The sequence below is a fragment of the Sturnus vulgaris genome, chromosome 2 (genome assembly GCF_052056855.1).
Source record: "Sturnus vulgaris isolate bStuVul1 chromosome 2, bStuVul1.hap1, whole genome shotgun sequence".
Classification (NCBI taxonomy): Eukaryota; Metazoa; Chordata; class Aves; order Passeriformes; family Sturnidae; genus Sturnus; species Sturnus vulgaris.
The window spans coordinates 42,014,888-42,034,446 of NC_142244.1; the positions used below are offsets into that span (position 1 = coordinate 42,014,888).

Here is a 19,559-nt window from a genome sequence, read left to right on the forward strand (position 1 = left end):
TTGCACATCTCCAATGTTGATGTAAAATAAGCTCTATTTTTTCAGTTCATCATCATCTCAGACAATGTTTGCATATCCAGTTTCAATCACACAGCTGCTCACAGTGGTATCTGGAGACCTGTCAGTCATTTCCTTTTGAGCTATGTTAATTTTGTGTCACTCAGGTTTCTTAATCAAAATTGACAGTAAGAAGCCAGATGCTTTAATGGACATAATCTGAACATCTATTCCCTTTAAGTTGTGGTTTCATTGAAAGAGATACCATGCAAGTTTGAAAAGATTCTTATAACATCAGCCCATGTTGCTTGAAATTAATTACATATTTCCCTCCCTAAATTCTTTATTATTTGGGCTCTATCTGCTCCCCAGTAGTTTTGGTAGTTTTGCTGAGCTCTGCATTAGGCTACTAGGGCTGCAATTACCTACTTAGCCTTTTAATTCTTGTCATGGCATTAGCAGTCTCCCCTGATGTTTCAAGACTAAATAAAAAGTGACACTAAGAATTTGGAGAACCTCTCAGACAGCTCTTTTAAAACTCCTTAAGACAAATCATGCACATACATATTTTAAAAGTCTATGTTTAGGAACAGCTGTTTAATATACTGTTCTTGTTGAAATTTCACCATAATGATGTTCAGCTCCCACAGACTGTAACCAAAGAAAAAATTATATATGTCTGTCTTTTCTGCATTATTTTTAAACATATGCTATTTCCATTTAGTGATGGATGCAAAGGATTCTTTTTTTTCCTTAAGGACTTAAAAAATAACTCTTCTCAAATCACTGTTAACACTGAGCATGACTCGACAACCAGAGTTCTTGTACCAAATCAATAAAAGACATAGATACCTAAATTAATAAGCTCTCCCTATCCTGAAGGCAAGCCTGTCCCACAAACAGGCTCTAAGTCAGAGACACTTGACTGTAGAGGATCTAATTATCCTAAGAATTGTGTTTTCCTAACTTAAGCTAACTAAATTAAGTCCCTGAGCTGGGCAGCCCTTGGGACAGGATATGCTGTGGAGAGTCAACCTGGTTTTAGCCCAGCAAGGACAATTCCATTCCCACAATCAGTGCCCAGCTGGTAACCACTGATTATGATTAGCCCCATCTTTGGCTTTGCTGGTGGGTTGTGCATTTTTGGAACTACTGTAACATCTCCTATGAAGACAAGCTGAGAGAATTGGGGTTGCTAAGCTGGGAGAAGAGAAGGCTCTGAGGTGACCTAGTACTTTCCAGTACCTAAAGGAGGCTACAAGAGAGAGAGAGGGACTTTTTACAAGGATATGCAGTGACAGGACAAGGGAGAATGACTTTAAATTGACAGAGGAGAGGTTTAGATTAGACATAGGGAAGAAATTTACTCAAGGGTGGGTAAACACTGGACTAGTGAAAGAGTTGTGAATGTCCTATCCCTGAAAGTTTTCAAGGCCAGGGTGGATGGGGCTCTGACTAACCTGGTCTAGTGGAAGGTGTCCCTGCCCACGGCAGAAGGTTTGGAACTAGATGATCTTTAAGGTCTCTGCCAACCCAAACCTTTCTGTGATTCTGTGATCTTTTTGCAGGGGTGATAGGGATGGAGCCCTGAATTTTCACTCCCTTGAGCCCATATTAAAGAGGAGGAATGGTACAGAATTCAGTGGCATTTCAAAAGAATTAATTTCTGGAAGAGCAAGCTGAGGAGAGATGGTTCTCTCCCTCCAGCTGAACTACAAGATTGTAGAGTCACTTCACTGCCACTGGGATGAAGCCCCTCCTGGGGTGACCAAGCCAGCTGTTGAGCAGACCCCAGGGCTACCAACACACTGCTCCTGCAAATGCTACACTTTTTAAAGAACACAAGTGTTTGGGAAGGCGTTGTACTTATTGCCAAAAGACGAAGCTTCCTCTTTCTTTGTTTTGCTATTTTTATGCTTTTATTTTTAACACAAATATTTTCCATTCTTATATCTTCCAGATGGGAAGAAATGCCTTCCCCAGAAGCACTGTGTACAGCAGCTGGGCACCCCAGGCTACAGCAATTTGGAGAAACAGCTTCCCTATCCGATTCACCTGCTCTTTTCTTGGGGGTTTCTTGCCCCATGGCAATGGCACTGTGGGGAAAAGTATAGAGAAATAAAATACTTAACCAAATCTCTCCAACCTATGCGATTTTATTTAGCTTTTTGTTTCTTCTTCCCTGATCTGAGAAAAGCTATTCCCAGAAAAAGGGAACAGTTTCCCTACTGTTACTCCCTTATGCAAGAGTTTCCTAATCGCTCCATCTGGTAGCTTTGCTGGAAGCTCCCAGAACAGCCCTTTCTCCCAGGCTTGCCTGAAAGGCTGCTGTCCTCCCGGGGCTCACTCAGCAGGGACTTGAGATTTGAATGGACAAGTGCTGCCATTCCCACATGTTTCAAACCGAGGAGATGAGACTCTAAATACCACAAGACTGGCAAAGAGTCCATCTGATTAACAACAAGAGCTGTCACATAACAATGGTGATCTACTCACTTTGGAGCCTTTCACACATATGGCTGCACTCACTTCCATTTTCTCTCTCAGACTAGAAATGGATTGTTTTTACATAAAAGCCAAGAGTCTCAGTGAATAATTTGATTCCAGGAGCAAACCTTTAAACAACACACCAAATCACAAGATTTCCCAGCAAAATGCTGGGGTTGCCAAAGCATTTATTTTGGGAGTACAGGAGGTACCAAGCCAGGGAGCAGGGCCATCACCATGAGCAATTACACTGGGATGCTTGAGCCAGTTTACTGAGAAGATTAACACCCAGGTCCATTAGAAAGCAGCTGTTTACAGCAGTAATTTCCAGGTTGCAGCAAGCTTATCACTGCTAGAAATTGTAAGCAGAGCAAAGGAGTGCATGGATGCTGCTTGAGCAGCCCAACCTGGCCCATCCCTACAGAGCTGGGCTGGGGGTCCCACATAGCCAGCAGATTGGGCAGAGGGGTGGCATGTGAGTAAGCTGCACTTCAGAGCTCATTAAAATCATAGCAGAAGCTAAAAAGGTTTTGCTACAAAGGACAGGTTAGAAGGAAAGATTCAGATCACTGGCTGAATCTGCAGAGCCAACAGTTATGGAAAAACAAACAACAAATACAACCCCTTCTTTTTCCTTAGTATGTTGCATACAAAAATATACTAGAAGGCAAAGGATTCTTTTTATACTTACATGCACAGACACTTTTGCAGTATAAAGAACATCCCTTGGTCCCATCTGGTGCATTTCCCCCACCTCCTCTCTCCTCAGCATTTTTTCCTTACTGTGCCTTTGCTCTCTGAGTGGCCTTCTGCCAATCAGCGAGGTGAATAGTATGAAAAGCCAAACAAGCAATCCTGTGCTTCAAAAACCAGGCTCTCCAAGGAGGTCAGGGCACAAGAGCTGAAGCGAAGGACTAGTCCTGAAGTGTTGGGCATTTCCTGCCCTGGGCAGTTCTGGCAGAAAGCAAGGGCTTTTATTCTACTGTTTGACTGATCTGTTGAATTACTGCTTGTAGAGCAGCACTAAGGCCACAACTATGGCCAATTAAACAGACCAAAAGTACAACCCATGATGGTGCCATGTGGAATACTTAAAAATTCATATGAGGGTCCACACACTGTACATGAGCTGCCATTTAAAGGGAGGAATGGTTCTAATCTCAGTCTCTGAACCAAGATGCACCACATATTTGAGAGAAGCATCTGAATACAGTGAGGTTGCATAGTCAAGAGGACATCTCTGCATCAAATATTTGGGTGCACATCTGCCCCCAGATAGTGCTAACGGGAGGGGTACCAACCCTTCCTTCCCCATGCCTGAGAGAGGTGATATCAGCCTGGATGAAGCACCAGATCACACACCAGCACTTCTCAGTGGTCAGGACACTCAGGGAAATAGCACAGCCACCATCTACTGCCTCTGCAGTGGTGGAAGCAGATATCCAGAAAATCATACCCCAGTCTCCCCATGCATGCATGGCTCTTACAGGCAGCCTTCAAGTGGGAAGGAAGGAAGAAAGGAAAGAATTGCATTGAGTTAATGGGTACTTACCAGGATATTGGTTTGCTTGTTGCATGTTGACCACGTTCCTTCTTTGGTCTTTATAATCTGGTGGTGGTCTTGTCAAGTGTCTGTTCAGCTGGTCTTGTGGAGTTATTTTCTCCTAGAGAATTAGGGTAGAAGTACATTAATTTGCTTTCCTGGTTATGTGTTTTGCCAATCTCTTTCTTTTCTCAGTATGTACAAAACTGAAATATTTCTTCTTTTCACCCTTCTGGTCCACAGAAGAGCCAATTGTGAAACTGCAATCACTTGCTGAAGTCTAATATGGGAATTTTTTTTTGCTCTTTGCATTGTGTTTAAGTCTGGTTCAACATTGATCTGTGCTTCCCTCATACAAGTCTTTCCTCTTACATTGGGAGTACAAGAACTGGGGCAAGGACAGCAGGCAAAGATTGCAGGAAAAAAATATTAGCTGGGGAGATTTTTTTTTTAATTTTGAGTTTGCAGGGTACATGTCTCTGGTGAGAGGAAGATAAAAAGCCAAGTCCTGGAATGGGAATCTAACTAACTGCCCTGTGCTCTCATAAAGATCTGGAAAGAGCAGGCACCAGAGTCAATGCCAAATCTCTCATCAGCATCAGTGTGATTTGATGCCTCCAGAGTGCTACTGCTCACTCATGAGACATGGCTCCTTGGGATTGGTGCCCCATGGCAGGATATGGTGAGTTTGGTGCACATGTGCCTTTACTGGACAGCTGTTGGGACAGCATCACACCTCTTCTGCAGTGTGCACAGGTTTTGTGCTCAGCTGCCAGAATGACTAACCAGCTTGTCAGTGTGAAAGAGTCAGGCGCTGGCTGATGATGCAAGTCCATCGGAGTAATCTGGGGATAATCTGCCTGAAAACAGCATGCATATGGACCTTCAAGTGAAAAATCTCTATTTTCTTCTCCCAGGAGCACTTAAAAACACTGGGAGAAGAGCCTTTCTTGTGCTATTTAGGCATTTTCACAATGCATAATAGGAGTGAGGGATCTGATTAAGATTTGTAAGGTATCCTGCTCCACCTGAATCCTTGTGAAGAAGATAGAGACTCAGGAAATCCCTGCAATTTATGTAGAAACTGAAGGCAAGGTTTATGTGTGTTTCTATGTACACAATACAAAAGCAAAGCCAAGTTGATTAAATTTCCACTTTATTTAAGAGAAGCTCTTTGAGCAATTAAGTTTTTGTTCTGCTAAAAATTCTGACTGAAAACTGCAGCACAGAGAGCTGACTTGAAACTTCTTTTTTCTTCTGCATAAATTGGAAAGTCAAGAAATATTTCCTTTATGGAGTCCCCCATGTCTCCTAAAATGACCAGAGACTCCCAACTAGTCTTTCAGATACCAAAGGAGAGACAACTGGCTACAGATACCTAGAAATGCAAAAATAAAACCAGAGAAAGTAGGACTCATATATGATCCCAGCCAAGCATACAAACTTGTGTTGAACCCCAAAATCAAGGTACCTGGTCCTTGTTTACACACAGGCATTTTATACTACACTGCCTGGGTGACAGATCCTGGAAGTAAACTTTCCTCTGAGGTCAAAGTGGCATAGCAGTGCACCTTGGTTTATCTTGCAAAGAAAACCACAGACCATTATTCACATGCCTCAAAACCAAGCATATGCTTGGACTGTTCTTGTAATGAAACTTCAGTAGCATGGACACTTGAGTTGTTTCATACAGATTGAGGAAGGTTTCGAAAAGGCTTGGAAAAATGCTGAAAAATACGAGGCACACTCTTGAAGTTCTAGGCATTGCCAAAACAGCCTTGAAGTTTTAGGGGGCTTTCTTCTCTCTGTCTTAGCTCTTTTCTATTGTTTTTATGACAATATTTTCCAATGTAAAATAAGAAATTAGTAAACTTACAGCTTCTGCCAACATCTGCTGCTGTAGAAGGAGTTGTTTTTGCTCCATCATTTGCCGTTGCAGAGCCTGTTTCTTTTCCATCAGCTGCTGATTCAACAATGATTGCTGGGATGAGTTCATGTAACCACTTCCAGTGTTTGGATTTGAGCAAGAACTGGAGCTTGGAGTGGGGCCAGCTCCCTGGCCTACCACAGAGTGTTGTTCCTGAAACAGAAGAAATGGCTCGTGAAGGATGAAAATAAAAACAAGCATCAAGAGAAGGAAGCAATCCTTTCTGTATAATTAGCTGAAGTTTAGGACACAGCCCACAGACTCTCAGGACAAGTGACCGATACAAAGGCTTTGACAAAGTAAGAAGAGGATTGAGTAACTTCATCCCTCAGGAAAGACTCTGAAAATGTGCCAGGTGGTTCCAGTGGAAAACCTCAATATTGTACCAGGAGCTTGGGAAAGATTAACAGAAGTAGCAGAGCTGTCCTGAGGATCCTTCAGGAAACGTGCACTGGTCTGTACAGCAATTTGTTTGACCACAAGGGAACAAACTCGGTGTCTGCTGGTTCCTACCATCTGGTGAACAGCAGCGAGAAGCTGCAGACTTATTGCTAGAAGTGGCATCTATTCTTAGGAAATACAGAGGTGATAAGTTAATACTTCATAGTGGCGTGAATGGTACTGCTTTCATTTGTCCCGTCATCTCCCTGACAAGAGCAGTCTCTGGGAGACTGCTAATTGAATCCCATTAGCGACATGATTAAATAGGCTCAGAGTCTATCAACTTCCTCAGTAAAATAAATGTGTAACTGGGAATGACCTTGAAGAGTGTTTTAGGATCTCTCTGGTCTTTGCAAGGGATCTAGATCTGCTTCCTCTTCCCAGGGTGCAGCTCCATAACAAAGGCATGGCAAAAAGTCATCTTAGAGGGCAGTGGGGAAGATACATGAGAACTCAAACCATGCTCATACAAGTTGAGAATCTACATGGAATGACTGTATGCTGCTCCTTTTCTCTTGGCATTATTTCCCTTGGCAGCAATATGTTTTCTGCCTACTTGCTCCAGCAGTGTTTGGTACTTGGGCCTTTACCAAATGCAGGAAATAGCTTTCTCAGTACACACACAGAAATACTCAGCCTGTGTTGGATCACTCGATACCCATGTATTTCTTAGCCACACAGCTACAAAGAAAATGGGATACAGAAAATGGAATTGCGAAGAAGTCACAACAGTCAGGAGACACATCCATTCTCTGACCCCACTTGCCTGCAATTCACCATGAGAACCAACCACATAACTCTGTATAACCCGAGGCAACAGCATTTTTGCCTTGCAACACAAGACTCCACAGTGGGAGACTGATGCTCCCTGTTATGCAGTGATTCTCTTAACACCAAGGTGTAGAGCCAGGATCTGGGCTACTATCCCAGTAAAGCTCTGCTCTATGGCCATTGTCCATTGTGGCATTTGGGCAAATATGGGCTGATGACAACAAGGATTGGTCAACACAGTCGACCCATGCCCTGAAGACCATGGAGTACTGATGTTCAGTGCTTTGCAAACTCCAGGAAAGCTCATTCCTGTGCCTTAGCTTTTGCATCCCTCCCCTCCCCAGTAACACACACACTCGGTACAGACTAATCCCACTTATCTTTCCACCATCTGGCATGGAAGAAGCACAATGATTGTTATGGGTATTTCTATTTTAAAATAACTCCGTGGCTTCTAGATGGGGCCACATGAGTACATAGCTAGTTAGATAAAGTATTTGAAGACTGTTACTGAAATAAAAACCATGACTTTCTTCTGGAGCCACCTGCAGCCCCCAAGGCAGTGTTACAAACCCACCCTTCAAATTTATTGGGCTCTTACACAATTATATCCTGCACACTTTCTTTCAGTTCCAGAAGGAATCTAGGATTGCTCGGCACTGCCACATTTTTCAGCCCTTATGTTAGCTGCAAGATAGAAAATACCTCCTCTCAACAGACCTGCTTGCCAAGTTGTTGCGCAAACTTTTTTGTCTTTCCTAAAATATTTTGAAAAGAAAAATATGTTACAATAAATTGGCTTTGACTTCTATATTCAAATGACAACACTAGCTTGAACCCAGCCACATGTTCCATCCATTAATAGAATTCATCTGTTGTGTTTTTGCACAGATAGTGCAGGCTCCCCCGAATGTGCTTTCTGTCCTATGTAAAAAAACCAACAAAGCCTAAGTTTTTCTTTCCCTCATTCCCTACCAGCCCATATAAGCAGTGGGGGGGATTTTGTTTTAAGATAAACTGTGTAGTGTTCATTCACAGTATCCATCAAAGAAAGCTCTTCTGTAATGGCCATTGGCACAAAACACCAGCTGCTTGGCAAACAGACCCTGAGAAAACAGTGTAAATCATCAACTTGGAGCCAGGTTGGGGGGTTTTTTGCATTTGGTCCTTTCTCTGCTGTTCATGAAATGTCAGTGTGAGCCTATGAATCTACGATGTGTTATTTCTCCTGCCTGCTGATCTTCCCCTTGCAATGGGAGAAGGAAGAACAGTTTCCTAATAAATCAGGGGACTAGCTGCACAGCAGTTTGACCCTTCATGAACCAGTGCTATCGAGTCTTGCTCTCACCCCGTGCTTCCATCACTGCAAATCAGACAGCAGAAGGGCTACGCTGCTGTCAGGGACCTGGGGCTCTGCCCCTGCCCTAGGACAAAGCACGCCTTCTGACATCCCTGAGAGAAAGGGCGGGTTTGGTTGGAGTTACCCTGCTTTTGTTAAAATGTTTCATCCTGCTCTAAGCCCAGCCTTACTGCAGCAACTTTACTACAACTCCACGCATTTAGAGCTGCTGGTTTTTAATGTCATTCCAGGGTTCCCATGCTGCAGTTCATGTAGTTTAACTTTGGAAAGTCTGGAGTGGGACATGCCTGTCCCCTTGCCCAGGGGCAGCCCAGCATCCCTCCAGCTGGGGAGCTCCAAGAGCTTGCCTGCACGGTGTCACCACATTGATTCCCTGCATGAGGAAGGTAACCTGTCCACTTTACCCCCAAGGAGGTGACATGATGGGGAGCACATCCCTGCAGCCAGCCAGGTGTCAGGGACAGGCTGGAAGCATCACACCTCCAACAGGTACAACTGTCCACCTGGGTTTACCCCCAGTTTCTGCCCCACTTTTTGGCACCACTCTTGCTTGTTCCACCGTCCTCCAGCCCTGCAAATGGCCTACAGCCCTTTTAGGGCCATCTCTGGTGCCAGCTGGGGCTGGGTTAGTGTTCACCAGCCACCACAAAACTCCATTTGCCCTGCCAGAGCTGAATCCTCAGCGTGGTGATGCTCGACGTACAAAGCAATGTGTTGCACCACATTATCCGATGTTATAGTGACATGTAAAACCTATGAGATGCAGAAAGACAGTGAGAGCTCCTCAGATCTGGTAGCACAACTGCGGATTTGTTCATAAGCATCACAAAGAACATTATGTTCAAATGTTTAAATTAGCAGTAAAACAAAGCATGTAAGACCGAGTTTGCCTTTCACTATCCCTGCTGCAGCTGATTTGTGTTCATACAAATGAAGAGATGTTTTGGCTTCTAACACATATATGAACTTTCTAAAATAGACTTTTCTTTTTTCCCCCTCTCCCTCTCCCTCTCCCTCTCCCTCTCCCTCTCCCTTCTCCCTCTCCCTCTCCTCCCCTTCTCTCCTCTCCCTTTCCCTACAAAGTTTGTCAGGAGCTCTGGAAGCCTTTTGCAAGCTTATGTCTATGCATTCTTAGTTCAGAAGTGGTTTAAGGGCAGTTGGCTGGAAAAAGATGTGCAAACCTTTCCCCTCTTTCTCCTGGAAATGCTTTGAATTGATGAATAATTTTGATGGGACAGAAGGGAAACAATGGTCAATTTTGTACAAAACCACAATGCCCGCAGAGGCTGTTTGCTTCCCAGCCCTGACATCTGTGCCACAAGATGAGCTTCTGCTTCTTGCAGATTTTCCCTCAAAAGGAGATGGGGAATTTTTCCACCTTTCTGTTCTTCTGTGGGGCAACTCATTCTGTGCCCTGCATCAGATCGGGAGGGACAGCTCCGACTTTTGCTCTTCTTTTGCATCAGTTCTGGCTTAAAGAAACAAAGTATTAAAAGAAAAAAGTTTTCAGATCCATTTATGGAAGCCTACTCAGTGACAGATGCCTGCCTTACAAAAACTTGCTTCCAGGGGAAAGGATGTGTAAAGTCATTTCATCTGGTGACCGAACCTATGCATGATGTCCTCACTCATAAGCAGTTTGATTCAGTTGTGTTAATTGGTATCATGGGCTTGTGCAGCTCTTCACTGCAGGCTTAGAGTGAGCATGGTGAAGGAAAAGGCTCCTCTGTGAGTTCCTTCAAGGGACCAGTGGCTGTCCCTACACTGTGAGCTTCTTAGGGGCTTTCTGGTTTGACTGCAAACCACCCTGGACAACTGAGCACTTGGAAAAGGAGGAGAAGGGAGAGAAGGATGAGGAGGAGAAGGTGAGTGGTTCAACCAAGTCCTGCACTGTTTCAGAGTGGTGCAAGGCTGGTAGCCAAGCCCAGACCTCTGCGAGCCCCTGATGTGAGCCTCCACAGCCTCAGCTGGCATGCTCCTTTCCACAGCCACAAACGGAGGCTCTCCTGCAGCTGCTGGGCCAAGCACTTAGGCTAATTGAGAAGAGCTGGTCTGACTCATGCAACTTTAGGAAGCCAAGCACAGGGTGCTTTGCTGAACAGCCAGTCTTAGTACCCGCCAGCCCTCTTCTGAGCCACCTCTTTTTTGCTGCATTTAATGGAAGCAGATACACCCCTTTCTGCTAAATACTGGGCTTTTCATGGTCGTCTGAACTCCAAGCACTGCCTGCTTGTGTCCTTGCCTCAGACAAGAAAACAAAACTCCAGCAGGACCACAGCAAAGTGCCTGTCAAGTAAGAACTCTTTCAGCTCTAGTGAAAAAGCTAAAGAGTTTTCATATTTTTAGGAATAACTCCCACTCTTGACTGGAGTACAGAGGGCTGCTTTCTGTGCCAGTGTATACTGTGAGAGCACCAAGAAGTTCCTGAGGTTAAACTCATCTGCAACAGCTGAGGATCTGATCTGTATATAAGGAAATAAGACAGACTGAGGAGAAACACAGCCAAGCAGATTCTCCCTTGCCTTACTGCTTGTTCAGCTTGATGAAACTGGAAAACAGTATCTCCCTGAGCAACTCAAACTCATTCAACCTTTTTTCATATCTGGAATACACAGCATAAAAGTGAGTCTCCTAGAAGTTTAGGTCTCAAAAAAACCACTTAAAGCAGATTCTCTCTAGACTGGCTGCTGTAGCTCTGCCTTCACTATGCAGGGAGATGGGGCTGTATAATTAGGCTTCAGATGTTTAATTTAGACAACTGAGTTAGGAACCCAGATTAGATGATAGGAACATTCCCTTGCACTCCTCATCTTGGATGCTTCTAGTAACACTGGAGTAAGATGCCTGGAAGAGTGTGAACACCCTGTGATTTGCCAAGCAAAAGTGGATGACTTTTTAAGGGTGTTATATATGAGTGCCTAAAAGCCTCCCAAATTGACCAGGCAGAAGATACTATCATAGACTGAATTCCCCCTAATACCTGTCGAAAAACATTTTTATGCATTCCAGGAAGATCTCTCTTATATGTATAAACAGCATTTGAAAAACCTGAATATTGCAAGATCCCAAGAGCTGTTTTTGCTGTGTCTAATATCCAGAGATACAGCTGGGTGAGGGCTGCAAAATAGTTATTTTCAGTAATTTTGGGGAGTGTTTATAAGCAGTTGGCTCAGCCACACGGAGCTATCTTCTGTGTTTTTCTCCTAAGAACATCTGAGCTTTCAGGACAAAAATTTCAGGGCCAACCATGTTTCTAAGGCACATACACAAGGAAACATGGACACTAGCATCGCAGTTTCACAAGCCCAGGATGTCTGCCAGAAATATTTGTGCATTCATCCAACCAGGGAAAAGAAGCAAATGCTGTGTCACTCCTTCAACAAACTGAGTGGTGGAGCCTAAAGAGGAAATGTGGACTAATCCCTTCAGACAGTGAAACTGGAAATGTTCCTGACAGTAGGGAGCACACACCTGATTTCTGCATCCTCATGGTGTAAGTCACCCACTGGAGTGATATGTTTGGACATCAAGTGATGCAGCAGGTACTCAGCATGCAGAAGGATAAGTACTTCAACAAACCCAACTGCTGCAGCTCTCACTGGAAGATCCAGGGAGTTCAGACTTTTTAAAAATACATATTTTTGGACACACTGAAATTTAAGTGCACTCCACATCTATTTTCAGATATAGGTAACACTGTGCACAATCTCAAACATAAAAATGAATGAGCAAATCCCTGAAAGGAGCCAATCCTCACTTTGACAGATAGTTATTTGTGCAATTCTTAATAGGAACTTTGCCTGTTCAACACCAACAGGGAAGCTGCTCACGCCCAAGATCCTTGTGAACGTATTTTCAGATTTATTTGTAGTCCTGCCATAATCCCTTGCCAGAGAGCTGCACAACCCCCTAGCCACTAGCAGGCACTCTCAGAACAATGTTCCCAACCCCAACTACTTAAACTTGGCCAAAGTGGGAGCTGCATCTTGCAGGGTGCAAGGCTCAGATTCAGCCCTTGCACCATCACATAGCAACAGACCCAGGAAAAGCGCCTCATTACCAGCCTTGTCTGACAATCAAGTCTTTAATGAGAACAAAGGTTGACAGTGATTAATCATTAAGACATTTCTTGTTCCTTGCTGCACGTGTTGAAGGCAGCCTCCTGCCGAGGCAGTCTGGCAGATTTCCTGTCTGCTCTGTACCAGGGCCCGTGTCCGGACACACAGGGATGTCTTTTCCCAAAGCCAAGCACACAGATGAATGTCTTGTCTCCATTTCTGAGCACGGCAAATTCGGAATGCATGTGCATTCTGCAAAAATAATAAACCCTCAGCTTTAAATTTGGTTGCTGTATATTCAGACAAAATGACCTAAAGGAGATTTGTTCATGTCAGAATTTTTCCCAGAGACATGGATTATTAGTATTTTACCATGTGCACCATGATGAACTTTTAATGTCATCTTCTGGTATAATGTATATATGAAGGTACCCATTTTAGAAATATTTTGTTTATTTGTAATGAAAATAACATGCATGTGTTGAAAGTTCAACAGAGGAGGTTATTGTGAAATGTCTGCATCAGAAGAGGAATGTTGGCTCCATCAAAGTCAATGGCAAAACTCCAGCTGACTTCAACGGAGCTAGAATTTCCTCCCAGATCTCCATCCAGCCACAGGGGCACAGTGGCACTCTTGGCTTGCAGTGACCTCATCTTACACTTTTTGAACAAAATACCTGGTTCAGAGAGACCAGCAGAGAGCCTCCACTGATGTACTTGTGCAAAGACTATTCTGTGCTCTGTAAGGAGCTCTATTTTTAAATGCCTCATGAGCTCTTATTCTGAAGTAAGTTTGCCAATAAGCATGAATGATGAAGACTCCTATCTGGTTTTGGACAAAACCAAACACATAATGATTTGTTCTGCTTCAGCACTACCATTTGCAATGGCTGCAATATGCAATATTTACACTACAACAAGCCAAACCCTTTAGTTTACCATCACACAATTGCAGGAAACCAAAGGAGGGAGGTTTAAGAAACTGCCCCTCCTCTAGCTGGAACAAGAGCTGGTGTGAGGGGACCTGTTTTGCCTCGTACTACAGGACAAGGTACGTGCATACTTGCAGGCTCTGTGCTTCCACTAAGGAGTGGTAATTTCCAGCTGAGGCAGTGAAAACTTCCTAAACTGGTTGAATTAGACACTTGTGATTATCTGCCTGTACCTTTAGTATGAATATATATGATCTATGTATATATACACCTTTTTCATCTAATAAATGTTCTTGTCTCACTGCCATATGTTTATTATCTTTCACAAAAATTATTTAGCCTGAGGTCGATACAGAAAATTTCAGCCCACTTAGAAAAGTCATAACCAATAGAAACAAGAGTCTTGCAAGGGGAGCACTGGGTGATTCAGTAATAGGTGGTTCTCTCATACACACATGTTTATATTTCAATGTTCAGTTTACAAACAGTGCTAAGAAAGACACTGATAGCAGGCTTACGTATAATGTATCTTTTTTGGCATCTTGCCTTCTCCTCATGTTTCCCCCTGGCAGGGACTCTGACAGTCCCAGTAAACCAAAGGGTACGTGGGCACTGTATAGGGAGGTGTGCTCCAGAGGTTGCTGTGGAGACCTGGACTGCTAGGATTCCATGGAGCCAAGTGAATGAGGTATATCATATATGATTCACCCTCCCTATTGATTGTCTGTAGTTTAAACAAATTTGTGTCATTTCTAATTAAAAAACACAAAAAAAAAAAACCAAAAAGAAAAAAAAAAGATGATATAATATGGAAAATTTCTTCAAGCAATAAATAATGCAAAGCAAATATCATAAATGCCAATTTTTCTGCAGGAGGAGGGAACAGGCAACCTGAACACAATATTTAATAAAGAAAGAAAAAATAATTAAACATGCAGAACAATAACAACAACAGAAAAGCTACATCACTGGAGCCAAACACTTCAAATGAGCACAACACGGGTGACATGACTGTCAGAGACACATACTAAGATCAAAGCTGTCCTGCTGAGAATACACAGCAAGAACATGAGCATCCTTAAACTGGAGCCTCCTGGGATCAGCCTTCTAACACCGACAGCTCTGAACTCTGATGGCAAACAATGGCCAGCACTAAAAGCAGTGTGTGAGGAATGGCTCTGACTGCATCTCCCTGTACTGATCGAAGCTGCAGAAGGGACTGGATCTCCTTGTTCCCAGTTACCTGTCCCAGGACAATGACTGGTGCTAACCAAAATCAGCATCTGGGGCTGGTAGCCAAGTGTCACAGAAGCAGGGACAGAAACAAACAAGCTGGTTTCCAACTGGGACAGGCCATGGCACTGGTACAAGTGCACAATGCATGGTTCAACAGAGCAGCTTTGACTGGCCATCAGTCAAATGAGTTTCAAATGAGTCCTTATCACAAAACCTCAACTGTGGTCTTCCCTCTTCTTCCTTTATAACAACCACTGTCTTTGTTATAAAACAACTTAATTTGATGGGAGGTAATTTGCAGGGATTGACATAAACCTAAGCTCTGGCCATCCCTTTGCACTATCTTGATGAGTGTGATAAAATGGTGCCAGTGGCTGCAGCAGCCTGAGGATTTGACAAATCTACCTACCCCTCATCTGTCTGTGCCAACAGCACACATTAAAATGTGAAAATACTAGGTTTCCTAAAAAGCACTCCTGGGATTTGACTAATTTTTCATGATGATCTCAAGATATAGGAAGCAATGTGGTTTTCTCAGGTATCCCTGAGCAGTTCTAAATACTTCTCTGGGTCAGGCAAAGATTAAAATTAGGACCCTGGATTTTAGGAAAGCAAAATTCCAGCCATTCAAAGGGTTAGTCAATAGGATCCCATCATAAGCTGCCCTCAGGGACAAGGGAGCACAACAGAGCTGACAGATCTTTAAGAATGCTTTCCATAGAGTACAAGAGCTCTCAATCCCTAGATGTAAGAAATCAGGAAAGGGAGGCAAAAGACCAACATGGATGAGTCGGGATCTGCTGGTCAAATTAAAGGGCAGTAAAGAACTGCACAGGTAGTGGAAGCAAGAACAGGGATTCCAGGAAAAGTACAGGAATGGTTTCCAGTTGTGTAAGGATGGGGTCAGGAAGGCAAATGTGGCTGGAGCTGAACTTGGCAAAGGGTGCAAAGAGTAACAAGAAGGGCTTGTACAGCTATGTCAGCCAGAAAAGGAAAGATAAGGAAAGATGTACCTCAATGAACATGACCAGCAAACTGGTAAGAATGGATGATGATATACTCAATGACCTTTTGCCTCAGTCTTCATTGGCAACCTCTATTCCCACTACTAGTTTTAGACTAAAAGAGTGCAGATACAGTCTAGATGTAATGAAGAAAAATTTTTAATGAGATTGGTGAATCACTGGAACAGGTTCCCCAGAGAAGCTGTGCATTCCCCAGCCCTGGAAATGTTAACAGTCAGGTTGGACAAGACTCTGAGCCATGTGATCTTGTGGAAAGTGTCCCTACCCCTTGCAGGGGAGCTGGACTAGATGACATTTAAAGGTACCTTCCAATATGATACTAAGACTCTTTTTCTTGGAGGGGTAACAGAGTTAGACAGAGCTCAGCCACTTCTGCTTTCAGTCCTGCAGTTTAGTTCTTTGCCTGGCCAGGAGCCCCATCATAGGAATTGGTCTGCTGCCTCATTGCCCCTCTGGTAGCATTACCAGGCATGGTGGTTACCTGCTGCAGGAATAAGAGGTTGTTTCAAAGGTGACACAGGGCCACTAATGCTGTATAATGGCACAGGCCCTTCAAAGAGCACTTGGCACCTCTCTGAGCTCAAAGAAAAGTGCAACAATGCTTGGATATAGGGAGTTGTTCCTTCTGTTCTTTATCTCCAACCTTTAAAAAGCTGAAATGGAGCCAGCTAGAGAGGTCAGAAAAGCTCGATCCATGAGGGACCAGTCCTGCCTTGGACAACATGCCTGGGAGGAATTATCTGAGGAAAGTCTTCCTAAAATCAGATGAAGTATAAAGTGAATTATGCTTCTGGCATTTATTTAAGCTATTTACTGCCCAAATCTTGCAGCGTGGGAAAGAATAACAGACTATCCAGAGCCTGCCGTATGCCAGCTATCAGATAACGTGCAGCTCCAGAGAATGGGAAGGTTGGTGCCAACAAAAGCTTTCTTGGACGACTTCTTTTGTATTATTCTTGTGCAAGAACAGTAAAAACCTGTTTTGCATCCCTGTTTTAAAATAGACTTACTCTCTTATGAGAAAGAACAGGTGGACACTGTTTTCTTTCTCTGAGCAAGGGAAAGCCCAAATGCATTTGCCTTTGTCAAATCGCTTATATTTTGCTGTGGTATTTCCCACATTTGGGATATAGCAAAGGTAAATACCTCACAGAGCAAGGAGTAGGAGGCTCTGGATAGCCTTCTATACTCACACTGCCTGCCCTGACAGACAAGCCATGGGCTTTGCTGAGGGAGACACAGTGCTATCTTCTGGCAACGTCTTTGAAGAGACATTGGGGAGATGCAAGTTCAATCCCCATCTTCACATGGTTGGTCACAGCCACACAGTTTAATAAACACATAAACTAAGAAAAGATCCTGTTTGTTGGTATTTTTAGGGGCCAGAGTGTATCCTTCTCACTGCCTGGTGGCAGAGCTGAGGTGATAAAAAGTACAGTAAGGAGCTTTCACTGGCGTCTGCAATGCCCATTGAGCTGTGTTGGACCAGGCAGCTCAGACAAAACAGTGAAATAGAAACACCCAGCTGACCACTTAACTGTGCTTACAAGGAGAGAAAGCAAAAGGAGAAACCAGCTGAACTAAATGAATTACATGAGTTGTACTACATTCTGCAAATAATTGGTTAGACACTACAGAGGTAAAAAAAAAACAAAGGAATTGGCTTGGTTTGATTTGAATTCCCTGTAGAGGTCATCTCTTTGCAGTCCTGGCAGTTGGACAACAATAGAGGGCAAGGGAGAAGCATTCATTTATTGCAAGCTTGGATTATTTTGGATTTTAGATATTCAAAACCTGCATATTTGCTCTACAGCAAAATGATCTTAATCTGTGACATCCTTTTCCTATCCTAAAAAGCAAAAGTTGGATTCATTCTTGGGCCATAGACAGCACATGTCTTCTTTAAGTTAAAAATAAGGTTTAAATGGGATTTACTTGGCTCACTGGTTTGTACTATCTGGCACAGAAAAACATTTTATCCAATGACTGCTTTGCAGGCTATTTCTGCAAGAGACCTTCCCTGGGTCGCACAAAAGTTTCTGGTAAGTTTCTAGAACTTACAGGCAGGAGAAGCCTATCAGGAGATTATGTGGATTCAAACAATAGAAGGAGAATCTGACACAGAAGACTTCACATATCTTTGTTAATTAGGAGAAGGGCAAAAATCTTTTGATGGGTCAAGCCACGGGTTCAGAATAATCAAAATGTCATGATAGAAGTCTGGATAGCAAGGAGTTGTGATATGACATTTGTGGAGTTTTACACCAAAACTCTTGATAAATTGTACTGAGGTTACTAGGGGTCTTGATAAAACACCTCTAAAATACTGTGTCTCTGTTGCTATTACAAATCTAGAAAATGAGAGTTTTAACCAATGACATAAAGCATCTCAAATGTGTGTTGAAATATGTATGATTATGTAAATTAGATTGCTTGAGCTAGAAAGGGCAGATTTACACAGTAGTTGGCTGGTGGGTTAAAGAACTCTTTCCATGTACATGTTGTTCTCCAGACCAAAGAGGTGTCAAATTCGGGGAATAACCCCTTACTAGCAAGGTCTTGCTCTGTAAAAATGCTTCCTTGATTTTGAATGATGTTAGTTATGCCTCTTGATTTCTGCCTCGCTTCTCTGTAATATTTTTTGTGTGACTAATCAGAGTTGAATCTTACAAAAATAAAGTGTTAATTAAGCTTTATCTAATCTCAATCTAATCTGACAGCAGCAACCCCCATCTGCTGCTCTGCTGTGTACTCGTATTTGGACCACCTACTATACAGGGATAATTAGGTGTCGCAACTACTATGGCATCTGAATTCAGTGCTGAGTGATTCTGACAGCCACCTTTACAGCTGGGCCCTGCTTTCCTAGACATGCAGTGGACAGGACTTACTGTACTATCCCATCTAGGAGCCAGGAAAAGGCTCTTTTTGTGCCATCAGGAAGTTCGGTGCCTAATCCAGTCACCAGGGCTCTCCTGGCTGTTCATGGAGTGAAGGCGAAGTCTCCAGAGGGTTACTGGCCAAGTCTGGCCTCTGCAATGAATGGGATGAGTCTGGAGGTGCCTCTCTTCTCCTGCTGACTGGAGGAGTGTGAGGGGCTAATTTGGGCATGAGATTATACACTGAAATGAGACAATTCTCATCTGATGGTAAGAAGTCTGACAAAGAAAGTGCATGGGCACCAAGTCTGTAGTAACAGAATTGGGAGCCAAATGCAGATGCATTGGAAAGATCCCATTGGGCTTTGGACAGGGTCTGACATTGACATTTTGACAGGGTCTGTCATTCAGACAAGTTAATAAGTGGAGAGCAATGTGCAGACAAGTACAAATCCAAACACCCTCACGGTTAGATGTATTTACTTCTGGCCTACACCTCTCAAATCCTCTGGGGGAATTACTCCAACCAGTGCTCACCTTGTACACACAGTCATTTTGTCAAGGATAAGGGATGATTTAATGTATTCTCCTCCCTTGCTCAAATCAGTTATCTAGTCTTTGTCCACACACACTGCATGACCTGGTTTTCCTCTCTGAGATAAGTCTTCCTAAGCTGCTAAAAGCTTGTCTGAAAAGCCAGCTCAGAGGTCAAGTGAGCAGGATTTCATCATTTCACTGGATATCTTTAAGGAGAAAATGAAAACTTTGTGTTACACTGCTAGTCTGACAACATTAGACAGAAGCTGGGTCCAATGAAATCTTGCAATTCTCTCTCCACTGGTGGAAAGCACAACTTCTTGAGATACCAGTGGTTCCCTGTCCAGGGCAGCTATCAATTTAAAT

General features: G+C 43.3%; 1 protein-coding gene across 1 annotated transcript in view; it reads right to left on the reverse strand.

Annotated features, from left to right (window-relative positions):
- MAML2 (mastermind like transcriptional coactivator 2) overlaps positions 1–19,559 on the reverse strand; it is a 210,563-nt gene that overhangs the window by 6,500 nt on the left and 184,504 nt on the right. Inside the window, exons 3-4 of the mRNA XM_088159399.1 lie at positions 5,904–6,107; positions 4,037–4,148 (exon numbers count right to left, since the gene is read on the reverse strand). Of these exons, the coding sequence (XP_088015525.1) occupies positions 4,037–4,148; positions 5,904–6,107 (316 nt within the window). The remainder of the gene's footprint in view (positions 1–4,036; positions 4,149–5,903; positions 6,108–19,559) is intronic.